General features: G+C 37.9%; 1 protein-coding gene across 1 annotated transcript in view; it reads right to left on the bottom strand.

Moving 5' to 3' along the window:
* The window catches only part of LOC136437989 (testin-like), a 33,524-nt gene extending 21,151 nt beyond the window's left edge, over nucleotides 1-12,373 (bottom strand). The window contains exons 1-6 of the mRNA XM_066432609.1: nucleotides 12,276-12,373; nucleotides 6,458-6,522; nucleotides 3,825-3,978; nucleotides 2,242-2,346; nucleotides 1,673-1,804; nucleotides 963-1,178 (exon numbers count right to left, since the gene is read on the bottom strand). Of these exons, the coding sequence (XP_066288706.1) occupies nucleotides 963-1,178; nucleotides 1,673-1,804; nucleotides 2,242-2,346; nucleotides 3,825-3,978; nucleotides 6,458-6,522; nucleotides 12,276-12,350 (747 nt within the window). The 5' untranslated portion in view covers nucleotides 12,351-12,373. The remainder of the gene's footprint in view (nucleotides 1-962; nucleotides 1,179-1,672; nucleotides 1,805-2,241; nucleotides 2,347-3,824; nucleotides 3,979-6,457; nucleotides 6,523-12,275) is intronic.
* Between the last annotated feature and the right edge of the window lie 1,190 nt (nucleotides 12,374-13,563).

Here is a 13,563-nt window from a genome sequence, read left to right as displayed (position 1 = left end):
TACGGATTTGAATTTCTTTCCGTCCTACCAAGGAGGTTTTGGTCCTACTCATTTTTTAGGATCCCATGTTGTAAATTTTTGTAGTTAAATCTGTCATTTCAAGCTTAGGCCACACCAATTCTATTTGTTCATTCTCGGATTTTTTCGGAAAAAATTTGGAGCGACAGGGCGGAAATTTTTTTACATTTTTCTTGGTATAGTCTAGGTTGAAGATAAGGGTTTACATAACATAAAGAATAATTTAGAGGATTATTCAAGTTTCAGCTTTGTATGGCTCAATTTATGCAATGAACCCCTTTCTTTGATCTGGTACTATTATTTCAGTAACAAAATTACCTTTTTGCCAGGTAATACAACATGTATATGGATTGACATTGAGAAATAGTTTTAATAAATGGAAAATTATAACTTATGATAAAATGTGACCACACTTTTTAGGTATGTGTAGGCCTTTATAATCTATTTTGGTGGTTATTGAGTTTTACAACTGAACAAATAGTAAAATCGTGAGTGAAAATTAGTTAATGGGAATAGTGACCTAATTTTTTTTTTTAAGATGGGAAACACAGGAGAGGCTATTCCGAGAAGTAACCAAAAAATTGGTGTGGCCTTACGAAAATACATTTTCATCAATTTCAGATTTTTTGGACATACATGTATATGGGGTGACATTTTTGTCTGTCTCGACAAACAGATGTCCATCCAGAGGGATGGGTACTGGAGACAACCATAGATTTATCATCAAAAGATGACGATGGTTATGAGCGTATTAACGATCAAATCAAGACTGTTGTTTCAAACTTTCCAGAAAAAAATTGTTTAACACTTTTTTTCTGGAAGGCTTGAAACATTCTTGATCTGATCGTTTATATTCTCTAAACCTAATCAGAAGAAAACAATTATGATACTTCATGATCTGCCCCTAAGGCATTTTCAAAGAAGTCAATCTGAAAAGCACTCACCTCATCACAACCGTAGCACCTGGGGTGCAAGGACTCTCCGTAGTGCCTGCCACAGTATATGCTGCTGCTACGGTAGAAGTACAGCAGGTCCACCAGGAGGATCTGACAGGTACTGCAGCAGAAACAGCCTGGGTGCCAGCAGACGTCCGGACCTGTGTGAGAAGTGAACACCGCTATGCTCCCCTCCGGGATTGTACCCTCACATTTGTGACATTTCTGTTGAAGAGAACAAAAACTTGATTATCACAGCAAACTTCTTCACAGAATAAAGTCCCTTTAAAATTGAAATTATGGTAAATTTGCACCTGTTGCCCTGATGTATTACCCAAAGGGACTAGCAAATTCTAACAATATTGAAAGACATACTTTACCTCATCCTTGTCACAGCAGAATTACAGACACCTTCAATGGTTACTTAGGATATATATATATATATATATATATATATATATATATATGATGTATTTGAAATCTTGATAAACTAGATATAGCTTATCACATAGATCTTGATAACAGCCAAAGGGTCCAGCATGCCATCAGCTAAATATAGAACCTAATCATGGCATTCCTTTTGCATGATGTAAAAGATGATGTTTATCTGTATGACCTTCCATATTTAGGCATTCACACAAGGGAATGGAAATGACTTTGGTGAATGCTCCACTGACCCAGCATACGTTTACTCAAAAGGAAAGTGATGATGCACTTACCATGTCTCGTTCAATACTCTCTTGGACTGTTCCCATCCCATAGGACTGGTAATCTCTCTTCTGTCGGAATAACTTGAAGTCTCTCCTCTCTGCATCTGTCAGCTCGCTGCCACAAAACGCTTCATCAAAGTCCTACCAAGGGACGCACATTTATGATAAGCATTCAGGTGTAATATGACACTTGTATATAATATTCTGCGCAATTAACTATGGTGGTTGTATTGTGGTCCCTCAACATGTCTTCCTTTGTAAACTTAGCCCCAACATTTTGCTAGGCTTTAGCAGATCTCATTTGATATGCTAAGGGTTACAGCACCTGTCTCTATTTTGACAAGTGTGACAAGAATATACAAGTGTGTACAAGAAGAAAGACAGTATGCAAGCCCCAAAACAGCCTGGAACTGAAACTGTTTTTCTTGTTTTGCCTTTCCTTATGTTGCCTGTTTCCTGCAACTTCTGTCTATTGCACAATACTATTTTGTATCATAATATCAACATCTTTGTTCTACAATGGCAACAACAACCAAGCAACGTCCTTGTTAATTTTACAGAGAAGAGACATCTAGCACCTGAAGTGGTAACTGCAGGACCAGGTTCCGTTGTCTGGCTCTCTCTCCCGGTGTGCCTATTCTGGGGACCCTGTCATCAGGCAGTGCATTCATGTACTCTTCAAGCTAGAAAAACACAGACAAATCACCACATATCATTGAAAGGGTTCTAACTATTTTTTTTTTTGAAAGTGACCTTTGTACTGTGTTGAGACTATGCTTCAAAGCTGAAAAACACAAGAGAAGAAGTACAGGTTTATGTCTAAAGCAGAGTGAAAATCAGTGTGGAAATACAGATCGACAGTAACTTGCCAGAGTCTGAGACACCTGTTTATCAGCTTTTCTTCCATTACTTTTTTAACGTTTCAAAAAGAAGACAAATGCCAACATCAAAAGGATAACAATTCAGCACCAAGGACATAATGTGTTGTTGTGGTAAAGGGCAAAAACTTGCTAGAGTCTTAGACACTTGTTTATCATCTTTTTTTCCTTATCTTCTTTGCAATCCAAACAGAAGACACACAACGACATCGAAAGGATGTCATTTCAGCACCGAGGACATGACCAGTTGTTGGCACTAAAACAAATTCTCTCCAATAGATGCCACAGTGATGTAGTGAAAACTTATATCAAACACATTAAAAGTGATACATGTCTAACTAATGATGGTTTTTACAAATGAAAACAAGACTTAAAGGCTACACCAAATTTATTTGTTGATTCTCAGATTTCTTTCACAAAAAAATTGCAGCGACAGGGAAAAAAATATTTATTTTTGCAAATAACCTGGGTGAAGATAAGGGTTTACATAACATAATGAATAAGAGGATTATTCAAGTTTCAGATTTGTATGGCTCATTTTATGCAATGAACCCCTTTCTTTGATCTAGTACAGTTTCAGTTAGAAAATTACCTTTTGCCAATTGTAATATATGGCTTGATATTGAGAAATAGTGAATGAAAAATTATAACTTATGATCGATGTGACCACACTTTTTAAGCCTTTATAATCTATTTTGGTCGCTATCGAGTTTTACAACTGAAAAGATAGTAAAATTGGAAGTTCAAATTTGTGAATGGGAATAGTGACCCAATTTTTTTTTTCAAAATGGGAAAAACAGGACAGGCTATTCCGAGAAGCAACAAAATAAATTGGCGTGGCCTTAGGGATACCAATCTGTCAGCATGACATAATATAATACCTACCTGGGGATGTTTTATTTCTTTAAGTAATAAGAATGGAGTTATATACAGATATTTTAGAATAAGCATGTTGGCAACAACAATTTCCTACGCTACGAGACACAGTTACAATCAAAACTGGATCTCTAACCTAAAATCATTACGTCGATGAAGATTAGACATCCGGGGTAATACGATACGCCAAATAACAGTTACTCCAGCAACTGGATAAATCTTTGAAACAGTCAGACATTTCAAGCAGCATCCACTACTTTTCGTCAGTGACTCTGAGCAAGATTTGTCGAACAGTCGGTTTTAACCACGAATTATGAGTTGATATACAAAAAAGAGAAGACAATTACAGTTTGTTATCATCATAACAATGTGAAAGGTATAAATATCAATAAATGTCAATGTTTTACCTTGTCGATTGAGGAAATCCCAGGTGAGACCCAGGCATACCCCTTTGCAACAGGTGTGTCTTGACTGATCTGTAACTTCTCAAACAGGGTGGTAACATCTCTGCTGAACACATCATGATCCTCTCTTCTGCACTTACACTGGGTACAACAGTTCCTGCAACATGAAAGGTGACAGTTAAAAGTTATCATGTGGTGGAACATTGTTAAACTACATAGTTCAGAACACTAAGGGGTGAGGTGTTCCAATCATTACAGAGCGATGTATTAATTAGTATGGTATATAAACACATTCAAGTGGTATTTGGTGTAGTACAGTAAATTTGCCTGCATTAGGTTTCTAAACATGACTTTGAAACTTTGATCATCTAAAACTTTAAAATTGTCTTCGAAGAGAGACAATAATCCAGCCCAACTAATACAATGTACCATGTTAAACTATGGACCAAATATAGCATATGTTAATTAAGGGTTAATGACCCGCCCCGAGGTGTATATGGTGTCATAACGCCTGGCCATGTGCTATAACCACCGAATAAAACCACCGAGTGAGCGAAGCGAACGAGGTGGTTTTATGAGGTGTAGTACAGTAAATTTGCCTGCATTAGGTTTCTAAACATGACTTTGAAACTTTGATCATCTAAAACTTTAAAATTGTCTTCGAAGAGAGACAATAATCCAGCCCAACTAATACAATGTACCATGTTAAACTATGGACCAAATATAGCATATGTTAATTAAGGGTTAATGACCCGCCCCAAGGTGTATATGGTGTCATAACGCCTGGCCATGTGCTATAACCACCGAATAAAACACCGAGTGAGCGAAGCGAACGAGGTGGTTTTATGAGGTGGTTATAGCACATGACCAGGCGTTATGACACCATATACACCGAGGAAGAGGCGGGTCATTAACGTTATTATCATATAGCTTATCCAAACTGACGCATATAAGAGTAGACAATTTCTGTTTGACGCATAGATCCCTTATACTATTAAGAATGCATTTAAGAATTCACATTTGTCCTTTTTTAACAGAAGATGATGAAGAATATGTACAACTGTTGCCTGATTTATTTATTTCAACCATACACAGGATAGGAGGGTCGGTTTCAGGTCAGTCAGAAAATGTTATCATTGAAGAATCTCCCTGCAACATGACCTAAGGTAACCTGAATAGAACACAGGTTCTTTGGCCAGCAGGAAATGGAACGCGCGGAATCTTAGATAGAACGTGTTTTCTTTGGCCAACAGCAAATGGAACACGCGGAACATTTTTGGGAATTTTAAATTGTTTTCCCTTTTTCATGTATTCTAAGGAGATTTTTAGGAATTCTAAGACAACAAAGATTTTTTAAACAAGGTTAAGAAAAAGATTCATCAAATAGATACCCCCTCTACAAAATGCAACGGTTATAAAGATTCTTTAAACAAGGTTAAGAAAAAGATTCATAAAAAAGATACCCCCTCTACAAAATGGAACGGTTGTGTTCTGACATGACGTCAATAAGTGGTGTGTTATGGCGTGATAACAGACCACTTATTGTGGGCAATGGTGGCTTCTGATTGGTCGACGCCATCTACCTATGTGATAATAGGTACTAGTGACCAGCGACTTGCATGACATTCCTCCACCATTTTATAAGTTAATAGTATAAGTTATGTCAATCAAAAATTGGATATTGCAATAAAGCACAGTCCTGTGCCAGCTCCAGTTTAACAACAAGAACCACAGAGTTTTAAGGTGAACCCTTGTCAACCCCTTGGCTAGGATAAGAGATCCTACAAACAAGCATCATAAATTCCAGTACGATAAGGATAAGAGATTGGCAACCCTGAAGTACCTAGTATACATTTAAGATATGTTAAGCAACAGAGATTGGAGTAAGACTGAGCGCAGTAATCACTACTTGAGGCATTTATGTGGCCTATAAATGCTGGGTCAGGGTCAGGCCAACTAGTGAGGATGAAGAATTTGAGGATACTGTAAATACATTTAAGTTTGCATGGTTTTTATTTCACGGTAGGGAGGAAATGGAGTGTTCGCGGTGGGTTGAAGTTCATGTTTGAAACAATAGTAGCGCTACAGTCATTGATGGGCAAAAGTTTCGCAGTGGTTTTAAGTTTGCACTGAAAGTTCACCGCGAAAACCACGAACATAAAACCACCGTGAACATTTCTGCATTTACAGGACTTCTTTTGACAGGTTTGTATATAATATGTAGTACATACATGATGTGCTTTGACTAAGTTGAAGCTAGTAATTGTCCTAATTATCAATAATGAAATAACATTAATCTTCACTCTACTTCAAGGAGAAAAATAAAAGTATCAGAAACAGTCTCTTTCATATAGGGTGTTTCATGTAACCTCCATCAACATTAATCTGCCGGGTTACTTAAATCCGTGTAAATCCGCCAAAACAGTGGGTTTGAGAGATCTCTAGTGCAGCACCTCCCAGGTATGTACAGTAAGATATACAGGAGTGAATTATACTGGGAGACGTTGGGTTGGAGATCTGTTTGGACGTTTCTTTTCAGGGTAGCGGAATTATGTACCCTGGTGGAATTTTGTATATAGCTCAGTTTAAATGTTACATTATGAAGGGATTTTGATGATTTTTCATATCATTTATACCTCCATTCATGAAGTTGAAGTCCAGGGCAATTGTCTCCACACTTCAAACAGCCAGCTCCATTGTCCTGAATATAAGAAAGCAAAATATGTGTCAAATCAATATACATTTGTCAAAGGACAATATTATTGGGTGAGTACAAATTCCATACGCGACCTCTGGACTATGAACATTTAGATTAGATTGTTAATAGGTCTCTAACAATTCAGTCTTTATGCAAACAGACAGTATTTTACACAATATTACACTGTCAAAGTCAAAGTTCCTTCCCGCACCGATGGTGCATAGGTCGGCACCCATCTCCATTTCAATAGCCCTTGGGCCACACAACTTTGTGCAATCACTACAGCAGGGGGCTAGTCCACTGGTAGTGGTGTGTGTTTAACTTCCATACTCTTTCCCAAATGCTGAGTGCTAAGCAGAGAGAGCAGTTATATATACCATTTTTGAAGTCTTTGGTATGACCCGGCCGGGGATCGAACTCAGGACCTACCGTATGCAAGGCGAATACTCTACCCACTAGGCCATTGCACAGGATATTACACTGTCACACTGAGAAAATAGAATACCTGTAACTATAGCATAAGCAGCCTTATGGTTAGACTCTGACTTTCACAAGTGAAAATTTGTAATAAAGACATTATTGATATGTAATTATGTACCACAGGACACAGTCAAAACAGCACTGCCTGTTTTTAAGAGCAAACTATATTGACAGAGTGAACATAGCCCTGATAAGGTTCCTACAACTTGGCAAACAGTCAGAATGAGGTAAATATGTTGTTCTGACCAATAACAGTAAACTCTGTTTACCAAAGGCTCTAATTGTGTTCAATAAAGTACACATGAGTTAGAGGTCATCTATGGCCATAAGGCTTATCCTTGTACACTTTAACTTTTAAGGTCTCATTCCTGTATTACTCCAAGTGGGTACCCTAAAAGAGTCCGTACCCAAAAAATTTAACGGCTGCATGAACCTGTGTTTATATTGGTAGGAAATTCCCTAGCCTGATTGATCTCAAGCATCAAACTGATGAAAGCTTGTTTGTAACTGAAGAAATTAGCAGGTAAAGTTCGGCAGCTGCACGCGAGGTCGGACGTGTACACCCCAACATTGTGTGTGATGCGGTCATGCACTTTCAGCTGGAAAAGTGCCTTTTTGGGGATGTAGCTAAGTGCAGTTTGTAATTGCTATAAAAAGAGATTGTATGTAGTGAAACTGTTGGCATTTTTTTTACATGATCTAGGGTAAATGTTCTCAACATAAAATGAATAACATTGGTGCATTTTCTATAGCTTCATTACGAACGCGCCCATTTAAAACATGTATCATAACATGTAAGCCTAATAGATGGAAAAAAATTATGATCATGAATGAGACCTTAAGCTTTATGAAAGCCATCAGTGGCAACTGTTATAATTCTTTATCAAAAGATAAAGTTAAAAAAAAGTAAAACTCAGGTGACTAACAAGGATATTTGCATCAGGCTCCTCCCAGTGTATACAACAGACAATGCACGTGTTCAGTAGAACAACAACATACAAACAGTACCTGACTGTCATGTAAGCCCTGCCAATGTTGACCAACCATTTGAATGGTCCTGAATGCCTTCAATCAACAGTAAAGTTCAACTTAACAGTGTTCAGTAAACTTACTGCTCTTACAAGACTAACTGGGGAGACCAGTACATATAACAAAAATGTATAGAATTCAAATAAAAGTATGGTATACGTCATTCATCTTTTATTTCATTTTAAGTAAAAACAACAACAAATCAACTCTGTTCAGATTTGACCATTGCAGAACGTGATTTAAGCATTTGCTTTCATCATTGATAAGCCTATGACATTGCAATTGGTTAGAAAAACAAACCCGTGATTCATACAGTACAATCATACATGTATATTACATGTATGCTCACATACCCTCCAAAATAACATGTTATTGATACATAGTGTCTGTTAATGGAGTGTCAGCAAATACCATGGGTCACCCCACTCAGTTGAAGCAGTGCCTGTGTGTTTGGCACCACCATTTACCACCTGCCTGCCACCTGCTCGGGCACTAATGTGATTTACATTGACCTCCCAAATCCCTCTGGAATCCTGCACTAGCTCACAGTCAGTGTTGGGCATGCAGGGCTCCAAATACCGGGTGCATGTTATGCACCAAAAATAGGAACTGTACATGTGCACCTAATTTTGGGTAGTGAATGCCGTGACCAGTGCACCTAGACATTTTTGTAGACACGAGTATGCAGAATACTGTAAAATGCAGAAATGTTCACAGTGGTTTTATGTTCACGGTTTTCCCGGTGAACTCTTAACCGCAAATTTAAACAACAACGAAAAGCCGTTCTATTATGTGACTGTAGCGCTACTATTGTTTTAAATGCGAACTCAAAACCACTGCAAACAGTCCATTTTCTCCCTACCGCGAAATTAAATCTCCGCGAACATTACTGCATTTAGAGTATTCAGTCTTGAAATCTAAGTATCAGAAAAAACAATGTAAACTTTGTACTATGCTTGATGTATAACTTGTTTGAAATTTTGAAGTTAGCTATAGAACTACAGATTGAAGTTCTTAAGAGAGACAGTAGGCTTTGTATTAAATCACATTTTGCTGATATTTCACTTCACACCGTCTTCGTCGTGCACCCAAAATTTTATCTGAGCACCTAAATTTTTAGGTTATGGTGCACATTCAAGTGCACCAATTCCTAAAGATGAATTTCGAGCCCTGGCATGTACCACCATGGCATTTTGATGTCTCAGGCATTTAAGGTCACCCCCTGGTAAGTCCTGTGGACTTGATATGTGCCAGGTGGCTTTGTGTGTTGCTGTACTTGAAGGTGTGATAACAGAGGGGAGGAAGGGCAGTGGGACAATGGGTGTCGAAGAAGGAAAAACAGACATGACATCATGTGCTTGTCACGCACAAGAAAATAGTACTTACAGTTACAGCAGATTAGACGAAAACAAAATCATACCATATACTGTAAATGCATCTAAGTTCACGTGGTTTTTAATTCGCGCTAAGGGGAAAATGGAGTGTTCGCGGTGGTTTAAAGTTTGCGGCAGCACTATAGTCACTTACTGATACAGTATTGCACACAAATGTTTGCGGTGGCTTTATTTCGCGGTGAAGCGGTCGTGGCAAAAACCATGACATAAAACCACCACGAACAGTTCTGCATTTACAGTACTGGGTACTGCTATCCTCTTCACTAGACAGGGATCCATGAATCTAATTTTGATCGACCAAAATTGGATCTGTGTGACCCTTGCTTTTATTCTTTGAATATGATGCATGACGTAAAACTTAATTATGTAAATGTATTATGTAAAAGACAACAAAACAAAAAAATCTGTAAAAAGATTTGTTCTTTGTCAATGAAATTTGATTTTTTTTGGGGTCACCGCCTCTTGTTACCGGGAAATGAGGTGTAAATGACTTATTTCAGCTGTACTTATACTGGCCATGTTTTACATGTATGTTGACAGTACTGACAGCAATATGCAATATGAAAAGTGCACAAAAGGTGGTACATGTACATGGATCACCAATCGTCCATGCAACCTATTTACACCTGTCGCAGGTAATAAACAGGTGTAACAGGATGTGGGGGCATACCTGGTGCATGAGGTAACTTAGTATCAATTGCACGTAACATTAAACCTCACCTCATACTGTATAGTCATACTGTATTATCATAGAGATAATATCATACTGTAGTAAAACCAGTCTTTTTTCCCCTTTCTATGCTTGTCTCAAACTTGTGTTTGAACAGTTTTCGTTTCTGTTTTGTGTATTCATGCCATATTTTTAAGAGACCAGCTATATACGATTTTGTTGAACTTGAAAATCAAGATTGTCTCTTTTTCCATCCTCCAAATACACTGGTGACTGGCAATTTGAAATTTAGCTTTCATTCAGAATACATTGTGTTTACAACTTTTATTGTTGTTCTTTTCAAGCTCTTTCACAGAAACTAATTAAAACTATTTCATCTAATCAATGCAATTTTGAAATCTGACTAGGATTTGACAAAGAGGCTCTTGAACACAATATTGCTGTAGTTTTATTAACCAACTCTAGCTCTGAATATTAATTTGCATCTGCAGTCGGCCATAAAAAGAAAAAATGCTCCCGAGACAAAAAAGGTGTTGGGGTTCGTTACACAGACAGCTGTCAAGTGTTACAACTCTTTCTCTTCAAAGGTGTTGAAAGGAGCTCCTTACAAAAGGGAGGCAAAAGAGAACAAGTGTAACGAATCCGGTCTGGTCTTGGATTGTTTGTCTACCTCCATGGTCTAGCAGTATAGGTGGTGAACCAAGGAGGTTAAAAAACAAGGCGGTATACAAGCCTAAAAGAGAGTAAAAGCGAAACTTTAGTATTGTTTCTCTTGGCACATCATAGACACTGTTGAGGTTGAGTCATCTTGTCACCAGGAAGGGTGGCTCAATGAGTGACAAGTCAAGATGATTTATTACGTTAAATCTATTTACTTTTATAGGGCAAGGAATGACCTACACGTCGTTAAAAGCAGCAGGTAGATTGTACGTACATGAGATCACATGTAACTTCTACTGTTAACGCTAAGTAAGAGTAATTGTTGCAAAGATCTTTGACATACATTTGTTGACATTGTTTAACATATCTTATGGTCACACTGGTGAACTTTCAGCTTGTCTTGTTCTTTTCTTGCAATCCTTGGACATCAAATGATTCACCTCTGACATTTCAGGTGATTTAGGACCACAAAAGTTGCTCCACCCAATTTATTTGCATCCTGTCATTCATGACATAACTAAATGGGCTGAAACTCTTACAGTTACTGAATCTTCAAATCAACTTTCGACAACAATGGACTTGTAGTACATTTCCAGCGATGCACGCAACATTCTTTTATCACATTTCACTAAAGGCCACCCAATTTAATTTCTTGGTTAACGGATTTAAAAAAAAATGCTAGATTGGAAAATCAACATGAAAACCGAATCTCAGAGGAAAGTTTGTACTTTGGTGCACACAGTTTCAGGGAGTGAACAGGGTCAGGTGCATGTTTTCACTCCAGACTTCTGTTTTAATGATGTCCTTGTGCTAAAATTAAAAAGAAATCCTTTAACCAAGAAATTAAATTGGTGTGGCCTAAAGAGGTTGATTTCAGAAACACCATGCGTGATTTTCGCGCGCAACAGCTGATCACTTAATTTAATTTACAGCTCTGGAGCCGCGCGCCAAAAGAAAGGGTGTGTACGTCTCAAGTGCCCACTTACAGACTCGCAAAAACACTTCTCAAGAAAGGTGTATAGAATGCCTTCCTGTAGCAGATCTTGTAGCACAGACCAAGCCCTGTCTGTGCTAACAAAGTTCTCTGTTCGATGTTGTTTCGTTTGTACAAAATTATGGGGATCGGCATATTTGGTAAATTCCATAATTTCTAGTTTCCGTGTTGTGGTCCCATCTGGACCGTTACTTTTTTTAGTTTACAACCTCAAGTTTTTTTCTGCTAGTGAGTCGCAAAGGTGAAGAAATTCAACACAGCCCTCCTCAATTCCTTGAAGAAAGCTACCCGTACTTTGTCACAAAAACACCTGTGCCCTAAACTGACCGTAACGGATAAACGCTGTCCCGTTATTTCGGGTGTTTTGCCCCCTGAGTTCAGGGAACACACGGAACGTAATGGATCTCACCACGCATGATTGAATGGACCGCAAAAATCGTCATGCTAAAAAAAACTGCCGCTCAAAATGTAGTCAAGGGGGGACAGGAAACTGTCATTCCTGGACACAGCACATTTAGTAAGTTCCTACCTGTTTCCTGGCCGGGTTCTGGCCTGAATGATCCCGCTGGCCAGAAGTTTCCGTCCGCCCCTCAGAGGTGGCCATGTTCGTCTGCTACAGGACACCTGTGGGCGCGGTGTACGTAAAGTACGAAATGGAAAGAAAAAGAATGAAATGGAACGAAATGAAGACAAAATGGAATTGAGAAAGTGCGAAATGGAACGACATTAAAAAAAATGAAACTACAGAAAGTGCGAAATGGAACTTCTGTATTCTAATCCTTTCACAGTACCGTTTTGTTACATTTCCATCGATTTTCATTTCAGTTTGTTTCATATTTCGTTCAATTTTATTCCATATCGCAAGTTGTTTTTCATTTTTTTCCATTTTGCATTTGTTGTAGTTCCATTTTCTTCTACTTTTAGTTCCATTTCGTACTTTCTGTAGTTCCATTTTTTCCATTTCGTTTTATTTTGTTCCATTTCGTGCTTTCTATACACCCGTGAAAGGTCCAATCTGGGCGGGGGTGTACCTGTAACGTGTTCACAGTAAACACAGAGTGCGTTCCGATTTAAAAGCACCTGTTTGGTTGAACCAATCCTCTGACAACGGCTGTAATCAATATGTACATTGGCCTCAGTCGTGATAGGCCCAGTATAAAAAGTTAAATCTGTTTATTTGCAACACCCTGCACATTTTTGGTTCATTCCATTTCATCCCAAACCAAAGTAATAAACTTTTTCCATGCAAATAAAGTAACAACAGAAACAAACCTGACCGGTCAGTTAACGTCATTCATAAAGGAGCTAAAATGTGTTTCAGTGTTGAAACCTCTAAGAATGTCAGAGTAAAAGAAAAAAATTATGTTTGTTATAACTTTTATGGTTCTTCCACATCCCTTTGCCTTTAATGTGCTGCAGTTGTTGCTGTTAAAATCAGCTTTGAAATTCTGTAGGTAATTATGATAATTGTTATATGGTTGATTTGATAAAAATAAAGTCATCATGTCATGTCCAGTCATATTCTTTGGAGCCAATAGGTCTTTTCAAACAAAGTTTCAGTTTTATATAAACATATGAAGTGCAGTCTAAATTTGGCTCAAATCACTCAAATATCCATTCCTCCAAACAAATAAAAGTGTATTTTATATCACTCAATCTAAAAACACATGGCAATCCATGAGTCAAACTGTTATACACACTAACTACCACCCATGTCTTCCCTTTTCCACTGGTTGACCAACTTGACCACTAAGTGACCAAAATTTTCACAGTTTGCTCAACGAATTTATTGAGAAAGAACAATTTTGAGAAAAAAA

This window comes from Branchiostoma lanceolatum, chromosome 1 (assembly GCF_035083965.1).
Source record: "Branchiostoma lanceolatum isolate klBraLanc5 chromosome 1, klBraLanc5.hap2, whole genome shotgun sequence".
Lineage (NCBI taxonomy): Eukaryota > Metazoa > Chordata > Leptocardii > Amphioxiformes > Branchiostomatidae > Branchiostoma > Branchiostoma lanceolatum.
Note: the sequence above shows the minus strand (reverse complement) of the source record. Positions and strands in the feature narration are given on the sequence as shown.